Genomic DNA, 22,187 nt, shown 5'->3' with positions numbered 1-22,187 from the left:
TCCCTCCCTCCCCATCTCCTCTTATTCTATCAACTTAGAATCTCCAACTTTTGTCCATAATGGTCTCTCTCTCTCTCTCTCTCTCTCTCTCTCTCTAGTGTTCAAACATAAGAAATTCATATAAGATTTTATCTTTCTATGAGGTTCAGAACTCAAAAAAATATTCCACTTCATTTTCAAATCCCAAAATTCATGACATTGAAACTACAAAAGAAATAAAATTAGATTTACCCCAATAAAACAATTAACTTAAGGTTACGGGTTTTGTTAACACGTGCCAATAGCAGCTCTCCTGAGATATGAATTGGGGGTGTGTAATAAGTAAAAGTTGGGGTGCCAATAGTAGTTCTCTTTGCTATGAATTGGGACCGCGTTAGCAAAAGTTAATTAGGCAGTCAACTTCGAGGTGGAGGTGAAGGAATTTCAGTACATTGTGACTGTATGTTATTGCATTCCTCCACATTCACAGCCACCTTTCCTCCCAATTCCACATCATTGGATAGGCAGCAAGGCCACCACCTCCACCTCCACCTCACACAACAAAAACAGTAACCATAACTAATATCCAATGGACAACAACCCACAGAACGACGAGCACAGACACGAGCCAACACACATGATAACACAGTCAAGACCGTCAGTACAGATATCACGGCGAAAAATGGCCCCAAAGACCCAGAACTATGCCAAGCACCACTTGGTACTGCTTGCTGCTGTTCCTGTTCAGGCAATGGTATGGTTGCCATTCCAGTTTTTCTTTTTCTGTCTTGGAGGAGATCACAATTTGAAGCTTTATTTATAATGGAAGAAGAATACCATCCATGAAACTAGCAGAAGTGGATACAATATATTTATAAACCGACCCACAAGTGTGCATCAAGAGACCACATAACAGGGAAAAAAGCAAAAGCAATGAGAGCATCTTCCTACCAGTAAAATGTTCATCCATCCATATATTTTAATTGAAATGGTTGCAAGGTCTAATCAAAAGCCAAGTTTTCCATAAAAGAGATTCCAGTGGAAAAAGTGAATCACATGTTCCCTGGTTGATACTTTTTTCTCTTTATTCCTCATTCATATTTTGTTTCCCTGAACCACTCAAGAATGGAACAGAGGACCAACACCTGATTACAATTTCAAAGATTAATAAGAACATTAGTGACTTAGAAAATATATTTGGATTATGTGAATTCAATAGCACACTAGCAATTGAGAGAAAAATATATAATATAACTGTTAAAAGACACAAACTGAGTAAATATCAAATCTAACCAAATATTTGATATCGTCCCATGCAGTTTGTGCTGCTCTCTCGACTACCATCCTACCAGTCAGTCATCTCATCCTCCAAACGTAGCAGGAGTTGTAGGTGATAGACCCCAAAGATAGATAATGCCTAATTGTATATCAACCCCTACAAAAGCATCACTAATAGATTCAATGAGTGTCCAATCCACTTGTGCATTTCAAGCTGAGTTCATTTTTATCTTTTTTGCAGCAATGGAGCTGAAAAAAGTACAAGAAAAGAAACAATAGAATCCAAAATGAGGAGAAATTCTAATAGAATTGCCAAACCAGCAAAGACAATTAAAACATGAACACAGCTTGTAAATGAGCAACACAAGAATCACCTATGTCAGCTAGTTGAGCCTCCACCTGTATCCTAAAAAAAGTAGTGCTTGATTTCTGGTGTGATGCAAAAGAAGCAAACACAGCCAATAAATATGTGCCACAAAAAGAACCCAAAATTCTCCAAACACCTTTGGACCTTAAGACAGATCTTACATTCTATAACTTTCTTTCCTTAAATTTACTATTGAAAAGTCATTGGATGCTTTGGAAAGATCATCATGATCTACAACATCTACTTCACGATTTTTATGGAGATTTGATATTTTGGGCATCAAAATTGTTCCATTGTTGGAGGCTTTCCCAAGATATCCTTCTAAGAAAGTTTAGCTTTGTGATGATTGAAGATATTGTTACTTTACCCTACCATCATTCCAGCCAATCCATAAAGTCAAGCAATGTGCTTCAGTTATCTGGAGTCCAAACACATGTTCTAGAATGATTTCATTCTATTCTTATCTTTCTTACTGTTTTCACTCATCCATCTCAACAGCCTAATCTGCGCGACACTCAATCTATTAACATGACACTTTTTGACCACCCAACATTTATTTCCATGAATCATAGATGTTCTTATGCCATCAAATAAAAATTACTTGAGTAACATGGTCCATTTGAAAATAGCATGAATATCCTGATAAAAATGGGATCTCATGAACAAAGCATGTTCCTCCATTCAATTTTGAAAATCACCATGTCTTTTGTTAATTCAATTGTGTGCCCACAACCTCAATCCACATACTTCTTTGATCTTCCTCTCATGGTCCTTTGTAAAACCATCAACTTGCACATTCCTTCTAATCGAGTTGTTAACTGTCTTCATTGCACATGAAGAAATCAGCTCAATAGATTTTCCCCTTGTATCTCTCTTGTTATGAGTCTTACGACTATATATTTTTTTATGAATATGTTAATTTTTAATCTTATCTTTCTTGGCCCTTTTAACCATCCAACTTAGCATCCTCATCTCTACTATGCATAATCTATGAACATGTTTCTTGATTGCACAACACTTATCTCAACCATAACTGGTCTTGGTACCCCGTCTTATAATTTTTTAAAGTTTCAATTCAAAAATTGAAGTAGGAAAAAAAAAACATAATTAGCAACACAAACAACATCAGTGTCACCATCATTATAGAATTCAAACCCTAACTCCTCAAACAATTGACACAATAAAATCAGTATCTTACCATTACACAATATCCAAAACCATCTCATTTATACTCGAACGAGGGTATGGGCGTGCTCCCCCCTGTATCGAAACTCTCCAAAATCTCAGTTTTGGTCCCACCACCAGTTGTCTCCTTCTTACCACCACCAAACATACCCCCAAACCAAGACGATCCTTCTCCCAAACTTTCGGACATGGGTGGTGCCGCCACCGATCCAGGGCTTGGCAACTGCCCCATTGAAATTGCGGCCCCGGGTGGCAAATTACTTGGCAATGAGTCTTCCATTGGTGGTAAATTCTGAGGCGCACTAAGAACCTTATTGAGCATGATCCCAGCACCTTCAATGAGAGCAAGGAGGACTCCACCAAAAATAGCGGATCTCGAGGACGCACGGAGCCCTTGTCGCATCTGAAGAAACCCACCGGTTGCGGCACCAGCGATGATCGAGTTCCATGGATCTTCCTTTGCTCGAACGTAAACCATAGTACAGTCGAAAGCCGAGAAGAGTCCGCCCCAAACAGCGAAGCTTCCACCGACACGTGGCGCGTTCATTCGCACCGCTTGTGAACCACCGATGAGGCGTTCTCCTTTAGGAGAGATGTTGACACCTTTCAAGAAGTGGAAGACTGATCCACCAACAGCGCCCATGCCGAAGGCTCCACCGATATCATCGAGGATTCGATCTGGGCAAGGTTCGCGAGATGTTTCTGGGGTTCCCATGGACAGATCTCACACAAACAAATTTGAGATGCACAAAGGGAGAATATTTTGTTGGGTGATTTCTATTTATGCAGAAGGACTCTTGAGGGGTGTTGAGTTTACTGGGGGGAGCTTCTTCTATTTCTATTTACATACACAGAAGCCGCCGCCGCCGCGCCTATTGACCACTATATTCGTCTTCCGAAATACAAGAGCTGCTATTCGCACCCCAACTTTACTGATTACAGCCCAATTTCTTAAATTACTTGTCACACACACTCCAATTAAAAATTAAAACACACACCCAACCTTACAAAGGTTTGGCTCAAAGATATTATCTCATCTCAACATTATAACACTCCATCAAATAATTTCCGTAGTTGTTTATAAAATCCATTGCCTAAAAATATAAATCTAAATCTAACAAAAGAGAGAGAGAGAGAGAGAGGGGCACCCCAATATTTACTTATTCTCCATCATTCATATTTTTTTTCTCAAAATGTGTGCAATTTATGTCAAAATTCAGATTTACAACCCCCCCCCCCCCCCCCTCCATCATTCATTTTTTTTTCTCAAAATGTGTGTCAAAATTCAGGTTTAAAACACACACCCCCACCCCACCCCCCCCCAAAAAAAACAAACAAAACAAACAAACAAACAGACAAACAAATAATAAATTTAGGATTACCATAAATTTAGGGAAAACCCCGTCACGAAATCATCTTAATATTCTTACCTTCAATTGTCATCAGACTATTAAGTGTTCATGCCTGAATTGAAGTAAACAGATATCCCTAACTTTTTTTGTTTAATTAAAGTTAATTGCCAAAACAAGATCAATAGTGAGGATCATTTGGATTGATATTAGTTTTTAGTAAGATCTCTTCAAACCAATCAAGCCTTCACGGTTCGGGGGACTGAACTCGGAATAATGCGATTTGGTTTCAATCAGCTTACAGATACCCCTATTGACCATCACTCTCTCAAGTAGTCTTTAAGTGAGTTGAATGACCCATCGGATTGCAGGCAGATCCCACACTCACTGATCCATGGGAGCCTTCTTACAAATGTGCCAATTGAATTGAAAAATAAGGTTGATAATATAAGAGGGCAGGTCATAACCTAGAGATAGGGGGGGGGGGGGGGGGGTTGAATTGGTTATAAAACACATCCAGAACATTCAACATTATCTGCATGAGTGGACGCTCACAGATTCCAACACCATGAATGAATCCCACAATCCATTTTGTATGGATCAGCGACTGGCAACCACCCAAATGCCCCATATTTTTTACTATCACCGCCACTGCTGAAAACAGTAACGGCATTGGTTACAGGCTCAGATCTACAGAAATATTGATTGATGACAAACGAAAATCAGGCACAACCAATCCAAACTCAATGGGAGCAGAAGTTAAAGCCAAAATTGGCAGTCAACTTCGAGGTGGAGGTGGAGATGGAGGAATTTCAGTACCTTGTGATTTATTATTATTGCATTCCACATTCACCTCTCCCACTTCCACGTCATTGGATATGCTGCAGCAAGGCCACCTCCACATCCACCTCCACCTCCACCACACAACAGAAACAGTCACCATAACTAACATCCAATGGACCCACTGAACGACAAGCACAAACACGAGCCAATACACATGATAACACTGTCAGGACCGTCAGCACAGACATCACAGTGAAAAAAGGCCCCAAAGATCCTGAAATATGCCAAGCACCACTAGGTACTGCTTGCGGATAGATTGCTGGTTGCTGCTGTTCCTGTTCAGGCAATGGTGTGGTTGCCATTCCAGTTTTTTTTTTTTCCTTTCTTTTTTGTTGTTGGAGGAAATCACTATTTGAGGCTTATTTATAATGGAAAAATATGATCCATAAAACTAGCAGAAGTGGATACAATACTTTAAACCGACCCACAAGTATGCATGAGAAACAACATAACAGGGAAAAAAGCAAAAGCTATCAATGAGAGCATCTTCTTCCTAGGAAAATGTTCATCCATCTATGTTAATCAAAAGTCAAGCATTCCATAAAAGAGATTCCAGTGGAAAAAGTGAATCACGCGTTCCCTGTTTGATTCTTTTCCTCTCTATTCCTCATTCATATTTTTTTACCTGAACCACCATCTCTGAGCTGCAGATATTGGAGTGTTCAAGAATGGGGCATAGCGGTTGACGAGTGGGTTAACTGTTCGACCGATCTTAGCCCAAACACTCTGATGGTAGCCAGCCGTTACAGGAGCCTGGTACATTAGCTTCAATAGCTGCAATAGAAGGATTATTAGTACTAGAATCCTTTCAATGAAATCATTCAACTCTACTTCCAACTCTGAAAAAAAAAGGGTTTCAAAACAATCAAGCCTTGAAAGAAACAAAAAAAAGAGGGTTGGGAGTTTAGATTTTCTCTGTCCCAACCACATGGAGAACTTTCCCATTCCTCTTTTTTTTTTTTGTAGGCAGAGCTTTGCCCTTCTAGTTAACATTCCACAACTGTCACTTGGTCCATCCAACCTACTATAATGTCCAGATATCACATCCATAAAACATTGTGTTCATTCGAAAATGGATATCTCCTTTTTCTTTCTTTTTTCTGATGGTTGGTAGTACAATTGTATAACCTATTAAGTGGGCCCCATATCCACCAAAGTGATTTGGACATGATCTAACCGATATGACACATATGTTGGATGTCTGAATGGACCAAGTTATGGAAGATAGCAGAGGAAATTCTCTGCAGCCAGAACAGAGAATCTTAACATAAATCCTTGAGATAAGGAATTGAACCCAGGTTTATGGTACCATCACCCATGGGTTTTATCAACTAAGCTGGCTATAGCACCTTTGGCTTACAGAGAATACCATCAATATATTTCTTTTAATTAGTATCTTTTTCTCCATATACATAATAAGTAGGAACAAGTGATGTACAAGTTTATAAAATTCCTTGAGTGAAAATAGTGGGGAAAGATTTAAACCAACCTGCCAGTACATAAATGTTTGTATTATGTTGCGCTGCCACCTGAATCCAGAAAATTTGACTTTTGAGTAAATAATATTTAAGAGAGCAAAAATGAAGAAGTAAAGGGGAAAGTGTTGAGCAACTGACGAGAACAGTGAAATGATTAGGAGGAAGCCCAATCCGATCTCAGCATGAGAAGTCAGTATGCTTAAGGTAGTTGTGTTCGATTCCACCCACAAACAAGGTTCTTCCAAGTACTTCCTGTTTACAGAAAGCAACCACACCTTTTGTCGGTTTATTTCACAAATCATAAACTTCTTGTGGACGGAGGACCCACGAACAAACATTAGTGCACAGGTAGGAGCCACAAAATGATGCAAGAAAAAAAGAATGGCTTGATGTGTGGTATGAGATAAAATATAAGATGGGAACACAAAGATGGCACAGAACCTTATTGGGTATGACAATCCTTCTCAGTAATAGATTATCCGCTCATATACTCATGTAAGTGTGCAACATGCATTATGACTCGGTGAAAAATTACAATGCATAAAGGTACCGAACTAGCAAGCATAGAACTAAATATCATGTATCCATGACAATACTAAATTTTCCCCTTTAAAGTCCATCAGATGCACTGAGGCTCTGAAATAGAAAATGACATGTAATGATTTAAGCTATGATAACCAAAACCTTTAGTGGAGCCCAGTGTACCCATGTGACAACCACAGAATATGATACCGAGAACATACATTGCATGGATACTTCTACTTACTACCTTATCATTCTTTATTATATGTATAGCTATTCCCTAAAATCCTAACAATTTTCTTGATTGTTATGACCACAAAAATATGTGAATAATATACTGTAAAGAACTCTGCAATGTTAATAAAGGTTTAAAATCTTGTTTTGATGCAATGTTTCAGTCATGAGAAAAATCGAAACAGTCTCGACCAAAGCATTCCGAAACATTCGATGTTTCAGGGTCAATGTTTTGCTCCAGTCTCAATGGAAACTGGAATGTTCCACTAATCAAGTGCTCCCCAAGTTATGAATTTGAAGCTTCTAAGATTAAAATCATTTGTATCCGTATTTTCATGCTGGTTCATACATTTAAGTAGCATTAATATAACAATGTCTAAATTCTGCAGACCCAAGGATCAGAACTGAATATGATCTTGGAACCTTATTCATCTTGCATATGCTAATGCTTGATTTTGTGATAAAAAAAAGTAGATTGTTCTCGTCATGCTCGCTTTATCATTCCTGCAATATTTACGTATTTTCCCCATATTTTGGCAATAATTTCTCTCAATTTCTTTAGATTGGCAAATCTTGATAGAAATTCTCTATGTTGAATTGAACTTCATTGAAAAATTCCGATTTTTAACTGAGCAAAATTTAGAGCAAAAACAAAATACAACATTGACTGGCCATAAAAAAATTAAGACTTAAAAATAGTAACAATAAATTGGATGAGATATTCGTTTCTGTATCCATGTCCTTGATTTTGGGAATGAGTCATATCCTAATTCCCATTCAGGTGTTCATATCAGTAATGGGTATCTGGGCATCTTAGACGAACAACACCAATTTGTCATATACATGTACAAAAAAGTTCTTCAAACTTAACAATGTATTCTTTCTAGACTTTCTACAAAAGATAATCACATTAATCAAACATGTCAGAGCTTCCAAAATATTACAAAATTGGTGCAGTTAAATTTGGTAAGTGAGGCCTGCTTGTTATTAGTAGTGGAGTGGCAAATTCAGGAATCAAATTCACTTGATAGAGTGCAGTTACTTATGATTATTTTACCTGTACAAGGAGGACCGACTAAAATTGCGCCTTAGGAACTTGGCCACATGTTCAAGGGCCCGGCAGAGAACAGGTATTAAAGCAACTGCCACAAAGCTTAACATCAGTACATGCTGGATGTGATGGGAAAAGCAGTGTTGTCAAGACCGCATATGCTATTTTGAAAGTGAAAATTGCATAAGCTATAGTCACATACCCCAACAATATGTCATCTGCCAATATGCAATGTCATATTTTTGTGTGCAATGGTCAGAAAAAAAAAATTGCAGCATATGCGATGGCATACTGTCCAACAGTTAAAAAAAAATTACAGCATATGCCACCGCATATGCGATGTGCGAAATCACATGTGCGAATAGCATGTGTTGGTCGCACATTGTCGCATATGCTATTTAACAGCATTGGGGAAAAGAACCAGGCACAAATTGAAGTACATCCCAGAAAATAAGCAACGCATTATTAAATAATTTCAAAACCCTAGTGGTGCTCACATTTGAAATGAAGATGGGAGGTGACGAACATAAGGCAGTAGAGGAAGTAGATAAAATCCTTTGTTGCAATTACTGATTGAAACCATACTTGGACAGCCTGCAGATTCCACGCCCTAGGTTTCTGAAACAAAAAATTTGTGGTTAATGATGAAAAAAATTATTAATGATAAAAAGGTGCAAAACATAAGGTTGATGGTATGATTACCCCATATAGTGAGTATAAAGAATACAAAGAGGAACATAGGGTTCCGATGAGGGACAATCGATACGCCCTGATTGAAAGATTCTTAGGTACTACTGGAAGGATCGCAAGCACAGCAACAATAAGTATCTGCAGGATGCCAAGAACATCAAAATGGTACTGATATATGGGGGAAAAGGTAAAAAAATGACAAGCGAAATGATACAAAAGGATTTTCACGCAAGCCTTACTTCATAAATCCCTGAGTTATCTCAACAGCCAATTAAATATATTAAGAAATTGTAAAGTTCACAACTACTCAGATCAAAAACAAATTTAATAAAGACTCATCTTCCAATTGAACAATAAATGCCTTTCTATCCAAGTTTGCTATATGATCCATGCCAAAATTGGAATATTGCAATTCCCAAGTGAGTGATGGAGAACATGTTAAAAGAATGATATCAAAGAACATGAGTTACATGGATGCAACCAAGCCATGGGACAGTTAGGTGTTGATCCATGTAGACAGGTTTCTGTTTGTTCTTCAGATTTCACATGCACAAATGGAATTCTTATATCATATATTAACGAAGTCCAAGGGCTTCATGAATTTATAGATTATTATTGTTGTTTTACATTTCAGACAACATTTTCATATATAAATATATGAAAATATTTCATATCAAATGAAAAGAGAAACAGTGTAGACAAAGAACTTTTCAAGAGGTCAGAGTGTGAACAACAAGTAACAATGTTAAAATGAACATCAAAACGTGTTTGGGCAACATAACTTGTTTTAATGCATCTTCAAATAGAGATCAAATTATCCAAGAAAATTGTGACTACAAGAAATAATCATATAAAAGCATCAAGTATTGAAACGGTGTATCATGTGGAATGTGCACGCATGGGCTCCACACTCATAGACATGTAATTACTCAATAAAGATATGTTCGTAAGTGTGAATGTGTGATTTCAAATATAAAATGATACTAAGGTATGGAAATATAAATACAAGAGTTATTTTTTGTACCCAAGCATTGACAGAAAAGTGTAATGTTTGTCGATCCCAGCGCAGAGAACTTGCGTTAGTAGCCGGTGTTGTTGATGGTCCTGATGTTCTTGTATTTGATCCTACACCACACAAAAAAAAATAAATAAATAATAGGAGGGGGAACAAGTAAAAATCTACTACAATCGGAAAGAAGAACAAACAAAACCTGGGAGGTCGAGGAGACCTACCAATGACTAACAGAAAAACAAGCCAACAGGCAACAAAAGTGCAAATTGAAGTACAGGCAATACTACCCTACCCTCCCGAACACTTTCCCATTCTATTGTTCAATCCTTTCTTATAGGGCTTGTAGGTATTAACATATATCCTTCTTTGCCCTTGAAAGAAAATGAGTTCTATTATTTATTCATGTTGTCCTTAAAGTTACAAACCTAGAGCCACATATTCTTAAAATGAAAAGGTGATGGCACGTTACTGAACCTACACAATAAAGGATCCAAGGCACATGGCTGCAAGCTTGTCCTGGAATTGTCAATTGAATAGTACTAGAAAAATATTCCTTCCAAAAGGCACTAAGAAATGCCTATGCAATTTCCATGATTTACTAAGTTGTTTGGCCAAGTGAACAACCACCCTTGCATCAAAACATCGCTATGAAAGTTCCAATCAACAAATTTGCCAAATTCGTCCATATTTATAACAACCCTACTACCTCCTTTCTTCTCACGAAAGAACCTAGACACATAAAATCCCTACCAATGTACCACGGAAACACCAAATAATCTACCACATTGTCTAGCTCTTCCTAAAATTGATCCTATACACACCTATTAATTTACAAGAAAATTGTTCCCTCCACACACTTGATTGATGTGGAGAAGTTTCACACTAACTTATGTACCACCAAATTACACCACAAACTTGGGCTTCATTAAACTCCTTGCAAGTTTATAAAAAATAAAAACATTTTTTTTACTTGGTGTGTAGAAAACAAATGGATGCGTTGAATAAATCTTAATTGATACTGAATCATGGAATTTTGTTTAGATGTTGAGTATATTAGCAATTGTGATAAACTTCATTCTACCTGAGCTCCTTGAGCGTGCTTGTTCGGTAGCAGGTGATGATGAGGGTACGGATGATGGTCTTGTAGAATGAGAAGAACCACTAGAAGACATTGCCTCAACTACAAGATCAGGATCCTGCTCGCATCAACCATATGCAATTTAACAAATAGCATGATACAAAGAACATATTTAACAACAAATGGTCACACAATTAATTGTGGAAGCATAAATTCATAATAAAACTAAAACCGATAGGTCTTGCACTTTAACTTCTTTTGTGGCAATCCAATAAATGGACATGGAAAATGAGATAACATTGCAAAAGGCGTCAACCCTCTAAGAAACAGAAGAAAACTCAAAACAGGGATTTCATTTTTACCACTCCCACGCACAATTTCCCATATTTAAATGGTGATTTAACCATGTTTGGAAATTTAAAGAGAACGCATTGCATTACGCATACAAATAAAAAAAGGGGAGAAAAAGTAAATAATTGTAAAAAAGAAAGTTCTGGTTTTTAGAGGTTCAGAATCGAAACCCAGATGAGATTCGTGAGATTTAATCTTGATAAATTAGACCCAATACAAATAAGGAATGTAAACCACAAATTAACCAAAATCTCTAACATAATTATGATCAGAAGCAAATCTCACAAGAAAAAGCACACAAAATTCAGATGACATTCGTGGGTTTCAACTGAAACCAATGGAATCGTCATATAGTCCAAAACCAAGTAGGCAAAACTCATAAAAATTAAGATGAAATTTGTGGATTTCGGCGTTAATTCCATTAATATCATTGTGAAGTCGATAATAAGAAGAAAATGCCTAAATGGTAGAGAAGGGTTTGATTGTCTGAGTTAAAAAATACTAACGATGTAACGCTGGTAAAACTTGCGCTTGAAGTGATCGATAACGTCGGAACGAGAAGCCAAATTAGGAGGTATCAGGATGTTGGACCAGTAATCCGCCCATCTAGAGTCGTGTTCATAGTCGTACGAAGCCGCTGCGATCTTCTTTATGCGCTGTTGATCTTCATGTTCTCCCATGATTCCTCTCTCTCTCTTTCTCACGATAGAGAATGACCACAGTCGTCTCTTCTAGTTCTATTCTACTTAGAAAAGTCTGTTCGACCTCTCTCTCTCTCTCTCTCTCTCTCTCTCTAAATGAGGAGCGAACATTCGTGACTTATAGGAAGGAATAGCTGTTTAATGAAGTAGCCCTAGAAAATATCAGTAAGCGGTGTTGTCAATGGATCGGATCTGAAAACTTCGAACCTGGATCGAGGAATTGGGTTCCAATAACGATCCGATTTGATAAAGTATAAAACCAATGTCCTTATCTGACAAGTCTCCAATCTGATTAAATGCCAGAGATTATAATGGAGATTTTTTTCATGTTTATGAAATTTATTTATATCTTGTATATTTAATATGATTTGGATTCAAATCAATTTTATCCGATCGGATAAGCGTCCTAAGATCTTAAGATCTGATTATTGGAGACGGTTTAGCTTGGCTTCACTATTAAAATTCTAAGTTATGTAGAACTTGAATTGAATCTAAGTTAGAATATCTCAACCAGACCTTAACCTATTAATGGTTTCGACAATCCAATTCAATCTGAATCCAAAGCTATGGAATAATATATAAATATTTTTTTACATTAATTATATTTTTAAAATATTTTTTTAATTATTTCTTATTTAAAGATTTAACAAATTTATAAACATATATATCATTTTTTTCTTTTGCTTAATGTATAAAATTTCTTTACCAATCAAAACAAAATTAGATTTTGTTCAACAAGTCCAATGACCCCTTTCAAAACTCTTAACTTGAACTAACTCAAACTCAAGTTGAGCTTGGGTAAATGAGTTGAGGCTCAATGTTCAGGTCGAGTTGAGTTTAGGTTGAGTGTTTTGCCACTTGAGTTGTGCTTTGGGTCAACCCTCCAAACCCGCCCAAGTTGCGGTCCTACTTCATACTAAAATTCATTTATTAAGTAAATTAGAAAACTTGGCCAAGTTAATATTTTTCCTTGAAAAATAGGAAACAAATATAATATTAAAAAAAAATTAACATATATTTGAATACAAAAGTCGGATTCCTGACTTGTCACAAGTGGATTCGACATAATTATCCATTTATGATCCCCATACTCCAAGCAAATAAGTCCTTGTTGGGATTTAATTTAGCTTGGATATAACTATCCATGCATCCAAATACCCCTTAAAAGCCCTGATAAATTATCAAACAAATGAAAATTTAAAAGTTAAAAGCTGGATGAAACATATATACTTAAAAAGAATTTATCATTTGGATGAAATGGTAGTGTACAATATCATCAAATTCTTCTGTAATTCTATCTGGTGTGAAGCATCTTGAATCCTCTCTTCCCCAAAAGCTTCCAAACGCAAACTTTCCCTGTTTAGAAAAATCCTCCAAGACCATCTCAACATTCATTAAATCCAACTTACAATTATGGCAAGCATCCAAATGTATCCCATTAACCAAAATTCTTCTAGGATCTTCTTGGGTTCTTATGTGTTCACCTCTATATTGATCGTCTTGCAAGTCAATTTCCTTTTCTTTTCTCTTCCTCTTGTAAAATCTATTTTGAACAAGTCTTCTAGACTTCTTCACCAATTTGTAAGGAAGCTTGAGCAAGACGAAGACAACGATTTGTAGGATCAAGCAAGGGCAGCAACAACAAATGACAATGCCATCAGCAGCTAACAAGTTCAAATCCTCCATGGAAATTATGAAAAGTTGGTTGAAGATTGGAGGAGATGGAGGAGATGGAGGAGATGGAGAAAATTGTGAATGAATAAGTTCTTTGCTTCCTATTGGGAGGAAATATGAAGGATGGTAAAGCAAGAAGATTATGTTGCAAAGCTGATGGGGGTAGCATGACTTGTACTTATTGCTTTACTTCAAACCTCACTTTAACTTGTCCACCAAAAAATAGAAGTTATCATTAGGGACTCTACTAATCATGCCTAGTGTGAAGAAAAATAACTAATTCATTATAAAGAAGAAAGATTGGGGCAGTTGTCTCATTAATTGGGTTATACTCTTCAATATAGAACCACAAGAGTTTTTGAAATACCTTAAAGACATTTTGAGTGTCATAGAATTTGACTTTCAAATAAAATATCACTCTTCATTATCGACATTCGGTTTGGTTAACATGTTAAGATGTATTTAAAACACCTTTAAGATGTATTCGATTTGATTAACTTGTGCTTTTAAGGGTACATGTTAAGATGTATTTAAAACACCTTGGAAATCAACCTTTGAGGGTATCTTTGATAGGAAATTTTATTCATAAGGTATTTTAGGCAGTAAAACAAATTTTGAAAGTGTATTAAAATATTTTTATTTTTATTTTTTAATTATTATAACGAGCTTGTCTGGACTCATAGGTCCAACTAGCGAGGGCGAGGTAACTGGCCTCTTAGAGCACCATATCTCATCCCAAGTCCTTTGATACATGCCACACCCATAAAATACACATAACAAGTAAGCTGGTATCAACTTGGATAGAAGTGCATTACTAAGAGTGCAACTTGGAAGTACGTGAGGATGAATGATTATGGTGAAAATCCACCATATCTAACATATTGAAACAAAAGAAAATAAACAAATAAATATTCTCGACCTTAAAATCCCACCAAACACTAAAGGTGGTACAGTATTGTAGTCCAACGATTTTGTTAAGTCAGTGGAAGATAAATTGACCAGGTTACAAGGCATTTAACAGTTTGAAGAGATTCATGATTAAGGCATTTAGTACTTTAAAGAGATTTGCAATTACCTAATTTTTTTTTTAAGTATTGAAATCCAAATTACACCAAACTATTCTCAAAGTAACCCCATGATACTCTCAAAAAAAAAAAAAAGTAACCCCATGATGAATTTTTGTCAAAATTGCTTAATATGTACTCCCTACCAAAAGTAAAACATCCCACGCATTTATATCCATTGAACTTTTGAAACAAAATTTTTTTTCTCACAAGAGTCAATACGAGATTTCACAGAATCCCAAATTGACCAATTACACAAAACCACATGTATTGAGGACATCCTCATTTTCTATAACCACCTATATAGGCATCGTGCAATTGGCCTATCATGATTCTATAAAATATTGTATTAACTTTTTTGTGAGTATTATTTTATTTTTTGAATGTTTAGTCTCTACCCAATGCACAAAAAATCAATATCTTACAAAATTTCCATGGATTTTATCATTAGTGGTCATAAACCATTCCACGTCTAAAGAAATTGAGTACGAACTCAAAAGGGTGTCCCGTACCTAACCAAAGTCAATTGACATCCCATTTTATGCCACTTGACATTTTTGTGGACCTGCTGATCGTATGGATATGTGATCCATCCCTTGGTGAACCCACGTGCCAAAAATCATAATATTTGATAACTTGTATCCACTAGATCTAAATTATTAAAAAGAGTTCAAATTCATTAATTATAAATCATTCTTAAGATAATACTATTATTAATAAATGCACACCACCAATCAAATTAATTTTTTGTTCAGAGATTGATCAAAAGATGGACCACATATCCGATTCATGAGTCCCCGAAAATGCCACATGGCATAAAATGGGATGCCACCTAAGTGCCTTGTGGGGGCCTGCTACAGGGTTGACGTTTAGGCCTACTAATCGGGACAGATTTCTCGTGATACGTGCCAATGACATCATCGAGATACGTGTGCTAAACATTTATCAACACCTCCCAACATGATTCGAATCCATAGCAAAGCAATTTGGGTGTATTTTTACACGTGGAAAAAAAAAAAAAACTCAAGTACCACTTTGAAACCGCCAGCCCACTTCAAAGCTAGAGAAACCCTCTTATACATATGACACGTGCTCCCTTGTCTTTTAAAGTGATGGCAGGCCCTGCCCATTTTGATCAATATCTGAGAGGGAACTCAATACAATTTGTAACTGATGGCACGTCACCTTTGTCCTTGGTCTTCCCTTATAGACCAATGGAAAATGATTTCAATACCCTCGTCATCACCACCACCATCAACATCATCAGCATAGTCATCGTCTATCATCATTGTTGTTTTTGATGATAATGACGGTGATCGTGATGTTGACAATGATCATGGCAGTGAGGTCGTATAAATTAGTCTTCAATAAAAGACTGACGTCAAGGGACATATCATCAGTTTAAAACATATAGGGAGGTATCTCAAATATTCATCAATATGTGGGGACATGTTCACTTATTGGAGTCATAATGGCACGCTTTAAAAACTCATGGGGTCAAGGAACTCAGTATTAAAAAATACACCACGTGGCAGTTGTTGGCCTAGGGGCTCGTAAAGCCCTAACTTACTGCCTCACCAGCTAAGCAAATAACCGTACGACAATGACGATGCTTCAGATTCCTTGTTGAATCACGTATTCTCGAATAGAACGAAAAAGGGGAAAAAAAAAAAAAAATCAAATTTGTCTATTATCACGATAACAGATCTTGTAGACGAAATCGGTTTTCAAATTTACCTCAGATTTTTTTTATTATTTATTTTTTGTATTTCTGCGATTCTTCGTTGAATTTTGCATTTTTTTTTAAAAATATTTTCTCGCTGATCAATTCTCATTTTTTCATTTATTTGAGCTCTTAAACCCCAGATCTGAGGATCAAAGCAGGCCGGTTAGGTCAGAAAGCTCAATTATTTTTGTCCATCTGGTGAAAATGGGAGTCAGATCTGTTGATTCGATCTCATTTTTAGTTTAAAAATTCTACCTTTTTATGTTTCTGTCTTTGTGTGTTTTTCTTCCTGAATGATCCTTGTTTGTTTGGTTTGGTGGATGTGTGTGCCTTCGGACGCAGCGGTTTACCGATCTCTTCCTGGACTGAGTTGTTGAAATGGAAGATTATCTAATTCAAGTGAAAGAACAATACAGGAATCGGTCGATAAACCTCTGCATCCGGCGCTCATCCTCTCTCCTTCTCTGTCTTCTGTTCTTCGTTTCAGATCGAATCTCACAAACTTGATGACTAGTTCTCTCTTTGAAGTAATTTTCACCATTTTTAACGGGTTTTGTTTTTCGTTAAGCTCATCTCCAGTTAATATCGTGTACAGGAACTTTTGCAGGTTAGCTTTTACTTCTGAAGTACCTTTCTTTCTTAAATCTTCTAATGGTTGTGCTAACTCATACATGTCTCAATCAGTTTCTGCAGTTTTGCCTTGAATACACCCTAAAAAAATCCATTTTTAGAACATAATTTCTACTTTTAGAGCCTATTTTGCTTCATCCAGATCCCAATTTTTTGTTCTCTCGACTGAATGAAGCAAAATAAACAGTAGACGAAGTTGAAATTGAAATTGAAATTACATTTGCCCATTTGGGGCTCTGATTCAAACATAATGGCTCTGAAGGTAGTAATTTCCCTTTCAGCAGTAGATTCCAAGAATCTTTATCTGCACCGTGTGGGTGGGTGGGTGGGTATGTGGGGCTGTTTCATGGATCCACACCCACCCATCAGTCTGATAGTGGATTTTATATGGCTTTTACTGTCCCCCTGTCTACATGGCATACTTGTTCTATTTCAGCTCTATTCTGTGATTTGCTTACAAGTTTAACATACCTTTCAGCTCTATTTTGTGCTTTATTTAAAAGTTGAATTTTTATTTTGTTTTGGGTTTTCAACTGTGAAGCATGAAATTTGATACTACATTGAATTGATCTGCGTGCAGGAGTGTTGAATTAGGTGAATCTTGAAAACTAAGATTCATTAACTCTGCGTTATACTTTTAATAGTAATTTTGGAAATATCACATTAGAATTCTTAGAGTGTCATAATCCAAAACATGTTTGACACGGGCACTGTACTCCTTTTGTACATATGATTATTAAAATTTCAATCTTTACATTTAGATTTTTGAACATTATATCTTAATAATGTGCAGCTACAAATGTGACTTCTGGTATTTGCGTTGTATTTCTCAAATATAGGTATCTGATCACTAAGAATTGTTAACATGATTATCAATTTTCTTTTGCAACTAGTTTTTCATTGTTGTTGACGTTTGATCAATTTTTTTATTTATTGGTGCATCTTATTTTACATTTGAGTTCAACTTTTGAAGGTACCCCTATTTGGACATGCTCTTGTAAGTAAGAATATTTTCAATGATGTTGGAGTAGGATTTCATATTTTGCACAAGTAGTCTGTGCTTATTATCTTGTTGCTGTAATGCCATCATAATTGGCCGTACTGTTTCTTTGCTTCAACATCTTCATTAAAGAACTGAATTAACTGGATAAAACCCCCCCTCTTAGAATCTGTTTTGGGTTTGATTTTTGATGAACCTTCAAGAATGGGATGAGAATGGAATTTTTCGTGTTAGAAATTGATGTATAGTTTTTTGTTGTTGTTCAATTACCTGGAAATACATGTAAACATAGTTCCAATTGTATCTTAGTTGATTTTTTTTAATCATTTTGTCATAGTTAATTCCATTGTTTAACTAACACCAATTATCCCCTTTTGCAAATGGTAGACTTGATCAGCTCGTCCTCTGTAGAATTCTAACAATACTTTTCACAAATGTAATCTGTGATTGGTTCTCTTCTTTCTCACAAAACCTATTCTAGAAAGTAGTAAAGGATACCGAGGTTGTGCAAATAGTTTGAAGGATCTGTGTTTTTTAGATTTTTTTTTTGAGACCCTTTGCATGTAGTCATTCCATTGTAGAAAGAAAAGAAACTATATTGGGAGAGGAATACTACCTTGCCAAAGGAAAATTCTGATAAGAATGTAGGGCTCCATTCCTTTGTTGATTCTCAAAATTTTAAGCGGAATAGCAATCACATCAAACATGGCTCATACTGAAATCTCTTGGGGTAATATTGAAATTTTATCTTGCAAATCGAGGGATTTCTAGTGAGGGTTGCGATATGTTGTGTAAAAGAAGATGAAGATTGAGTGGATGAATATAATGAGAGGTATGGAAGAAATGAAATCTAAGGAGCAGAAATATAAAGAAAAAAGGAAAAATAAAATGAGTAAAGATAAAAGCAAACACCTTGCTTGTTATGTTCTCTTTTTTGTTTCAAAGGTTGGAAAAATTGGCTCCGTGCATGCTTTTAATTAGATTTCCTTTCCCTGTGAAAGGATTCATATTGACAAGATTTTGTTAGAAACCTACTAGTTTTTGGAAAAATGGATTTCAGAGGCATATAGATGTTGTTTTGCTTCTATACCAACACACACTTTACTACTTATCTTCACCTTCTAGATCTGAAGAGGCCTTTCTCCTGTAGTTCTTTTTCAAGTAATGCATAGATTATACATGAAAAGTAGTAGTAGTTCTTCTGAAGTTGAACTCCTAGTGCGGAGGTAAATTATTATTCTCCAATTATTGGATGGGAAATTCACTTTGAAATAGTTTTGATTTTGGTGCCTGTTCTTAGAAATCCTTAAAATGGTGTTTCGTGGTGACCACATTTTTCGTTCTGAATATACTTACCCACAGATTTGTACACATTTTTATGGAGTAAGATGTGCATTGTCAAGAAAAGAGAGCTTTTGTTGCATATTTCAACAAGAAATCTGAACAGATTTGAACAATTCTGTGGTGAAGGTCATTAATGGCACTATAGATGAGATTCTCGCTGTCTAATATTCAGTTTTATAAAACTCTTGGCAGATTTCGACAGAGCTTTGTTTGCTCCTTCAAAACGGTGATAGAATCTTCCACATGAACGTATTGGTGGTATAGAGATGGAGGGGTTACATTAAGGTGATCGTTGTGGTTTATGGTTGCAATGTTGCAACTCTTGGTGGGGCTTTCTCTAAATGGATAATTTATATAGACATATAGTTGTATTATTTACCAAATCTTTAATCTTAAAAATAAAATCTTTTAGAGTACAAAAATCAACTTTTGCTTGATGAATCCTGTTCCTCCATTCAGTGTTTTCCATGGTAACATTTATTTGTTATAGAAGTTGTGTTCATTTCCACTTTTGACTTGCAACCTGTAAACCAACTTTCAATAACAAGCTTTTTCTATTACTCTATTTTTACACAAGTTTGGGTGAAGAACTTTCTTCTAGATATCTTAATTAATTTATAAGAGTGGAGAAAAGTATAATTTTTTTAGTGATTTTAATATAGGAAAATGCTGAAGTAACATTGAAATTGACATCGTGATGTGGATTTGTCTAAAGAACCATAGATGCATTTCATCGAGATATGAGAGAAGGATCTATGGTTTTGTGCACACCAAATATCTGAGACGATGTCAATTTCAATGTTAGTAATATATTATATATATATCACATTTTAAACGTCTTATGCCATTTACATTGATGAAATGTCCCAAACGATGTCAATTTCAATGTTATTAATATATTATAAATCACATTTTAAACGTCTTATGCCATTTACATTGATGACGTTGCCAATAATGGGAGTTATTGGTTTGTATTCTTTGACGTGAAATCTTATACTTATCAACTTATTAAAAAAGTTTAAAGTCGTTATTGCTTAATAGAACCAGTTCAAAGCTACTACTCTCGTGAAGATTGGAGTTATTCGCTTTATGTACTGGGGGTCTGGCTCCCATTAAGCTCAAGTCATTTTCCAAGCAAGTCCCATCAATATTTTTCATCTGCAATCCTCAGAAATAATTAATTTAATTATATATATATATATGGTTAACTTTTTGGCAAAATATTTTTTAAAATATGAGTTAGAAGTTTTGGAATGGGCTGATTTTTGGTGAGGATGATCTCCTCACCGTAGAGATCATCATCACCAAAAATCAGCCCATTCCAAAACTTCTAATCCATGTTTACAAGTTGAAAAATTGTGGACCGTCTATTTTTTGTAAATTATTTTTGATGGGGTTAGAAGTTTTGGAATGGGTTAATTTTTGGTGATGATGATCTCTTCACCGTAGAGATTATCCTTATCAAAAATCAATCCATTTCAAAATTTTTAACTCATGTTTTGAAAAATATTTTGCCAAAAAGTTAGCCATTGAACGAGACTCACATATATATATATATATATATATATATAGGATCTGTATACATATAAAGCTATTCATAAAGTTACAACGCATTTTGTCTTATATATGCATTTTGATGGTCCTCTTACTATTAAATTCCAGTCACATCAACAGTCAAATGCTTCGGGAATAAGGACATCTTTGTAAATTAGTGAGTAATTTTTTATGATTTTCATCAAGCGTTTTGATTTTAGTTCGCAAGTTTTATGTTTGGCCATGGTTGGGGTTTTGTTGGTTAGTGCTGTATTTGTCGTGCCCGAACCACTTGGTCATCTACATCTCTTCCTGTGACATGTCCTTTGAAGTTAGAATCTAGAGTTCCTGATCAATTTTTGTCTAAATCCAAAATTTGTAATGTTGCCAAACATTGTTAAGATAATAATTTTACAAAGAAAAAAATGGGAAGAGGAGAAATTTTCCCACAAAATGCTGAGAAGGAATAGAAAATTAGATACGAGGGAGAGAGAATGGTGGGGTGCAGATGATGATGAATTAACAGTAGCTGATTTTTCTTCCTCCATGGCCTTTTATAGTAGAAAAATTAAATGTGGAAAGAACATACACCATACATAAAACAAAGTAATGGATAGCTGTACACTCGTAGTTTGTGAGTTCGATAGTCAGTATGAGCAGTATTTCCTTGGGGCCACCTGTGATGGCGTCCCCTCACTTATTTGATGTGTGTGATGTGCGAGTGCCTTGACTTTGGTCATGACTCTTTCGATTCCCTAGTCAGACTTAAGTTCAGATATTCCCATCATAAAAAAATAGCTAGCTGTACATTAGATATTTTTATTAAATTCAATGGTTGGGTGTTATAAGTAAAAGTTGATGCAGCAAAAGAAACTATGGTCAAAATATTCTTTCAAACGAGTATAAAGTATAAACTAAAAAAGATGTCTTGGTATCGTGGTGCATGCAGTTGATGCTGGAAACAGTATCAGAAATACAATGTATGTTCCTTAGTCATCAAATTATTCCCTCTCACTATCAGTATCTGGATTCTGGTGCGGGTTATTGAATTTTGGACTCTGGTAAGTAAGTTTAGGTCCCTGATTTGAACCGACTCAA

At 35.8% G+C, this 22,187-nt stretch overlaps 3 protein-coding genes, 1 long non-coding RNA gene and 1 pseudogene across 10 annotated transcripts; 1 reads left to right on the top strand and 4 right to left on the bottom strand.

The window, feature by feature from the left end:
• Positions 1-395: 395 nt before the first annotated feature.
• On the bottom strand, positions 396-746 carry LOC147399291 (uncharacterized). Its single transcript, XM_086446796.1, has one exon. The coding sequence runs from the start codon at positions 744-746 to the stop codon at positions 396-398; it is 351 nt and encodes a 116-aa protein (XP_086302922.1).
• An 82-nt stretch (positions 747-828) lies between these two features.
• Positions 829-3,684, bottom strand: LOC147399290 (mitochondrial import inner membrane translocase subunit TIM17-2 pseudogene; annotated as a pseudogene). 6 transcript variants are annotated; one of them, XR_015180120.1, is made up of 3 exons: positions 2,823-3,684; positions 1,273-1,506; positions 829-1,124 (listed from the first exon to the last, which is right to left on the bottom strand). The product of XR_015180120.1 is annotated as a mitochondrial import inner membrane translocase subunit TIM17-2 pseudogene, transcript variant X1 (transcript). The 6 variants fall into 6 exon arrangements; XR_015180123.1 differs by having other exon boundaries at positions 1,329-1,506; XR_015180121.1 differs by having other exon boundaries at positions 1,273-1,414.
• Positions 3,685-5,360: 1,676 nt separating this feature from the next.
• On the bottom strand, positions 5,361-12,225 carry LOC147399289 (dihydroflavonol 4-reductase/flavanone protein). Its single transcript, XM_086448787.1, has 9 exons — positions 11,924-12,225; positions 11,070-11,184; positions 10,001-10,101; positions 8,989-9,114; positions 8,784-8,904; positions 8,293-8,377; positions 6,618-6,731; positions 6,491-6,530; positions 5,361-5,775 (listed from the first exon to the last, which is right to left on the bottom strand). The coding sequence occupies exons 1-9, from the start codon at positions 12,095-12,097 to the stop codon at positions 5,623-5,625; spliced, it is 1,029 nt and encodes a 342-aa protein (XP_086304913.1). The 5' UTR covers positions 12,098-12,225; the 3' UTR covers positions 5,361-5,622.
• A 1,109-nt stretch (positions 12,226-13,334) lies between these two features.
• On the bottom strand, positions 13,335-14,025 carry LOC147399288 (uncharacterized). Its single transcript, XM_086446675.1, has one exon. The coding sequence runs from the start codon at positions 13,802-13,804 to the stop codon at positions 13,349-13,351; it is 456 nt and encodes a 151-aa protein (XP_086302801.1). The 5' UTR covers positions 13,805-14,025; the 3' UTR covers positions 13,335-13,348.
• A 2,369-nt stretch (positions 14,026-16,394) lies between these two features.
• LOC147399287 (uncharacterized) lies at positions 16,395-19,993 on the top strand. The gene is made up of 2 exons (XR_015180119.1): positions 16,395-17,189; positions 19,749-19,993. It is a non-coding gene; the product is annotated as an uncharacterized LOC147399287 (long non-coding RNA).
• The last annotated feature ends 2,194 nt before the right edge of the window (positions 19,994-22,187 follow it).

The sequence above is a fragment of the Akebia trifoliata genome, chromosome 7 (genome assembly GCF_017979445.1).
Source record: "Akebia trifoliata isolate Shusen 1 chromosome 7, ASM1797944v1, whole genome shotgun sequence".
Taxonomy (NCBI): Eukaryota; Viridiplantae; Streptophyta; class Magnoliopsida; order Ranunculales; family Lardizabalaceae; genus Akebia; species Akebia trifoliata.
This window is presented reverse-complemented; position numbering and strand designations above follow the sequence as displayed.

Excerpts from the sequence above, each read along its gene's own strand:
- LOC147399291 (XM_086446796.1), bottom strand. The coding sequence starts at position 746 with ATGGCAACCATACCATTGCCTGAACAGGAACAGCAGCAAGCAGTACCA.
- LOC147399289 (XM_086448787.1), bottom strand. The coding sequence starts at position 12,097 with ATGGGAGAACATGAAGATCAACAGCGCATAAAGAAGATCGCAGCGGCT. Across the intron at positions 8,378-8,783 it reads CTCCCATCTTCATTTCAAAT|TTGCTTTAATACCTGTTCTC; the intron begins GTGAGCACCACT and ends GCTTTGTGGCAG. Across the intron at positions 5,776-6,490 it reads AAACATTTATGTACTGGCAG|CTATTGAAGCTAATGTACCA; the intron begins GTTGGTTTAAAT and ends CTTCTATTGCAG.
- LOC147399288 (XM_086446675.1), bottom strand. The coding sequence starts at position 13,804 with ATGGAGGATTTGAACTTGTTAGCTGCTGATGGCATTGTCATTTGTTGT.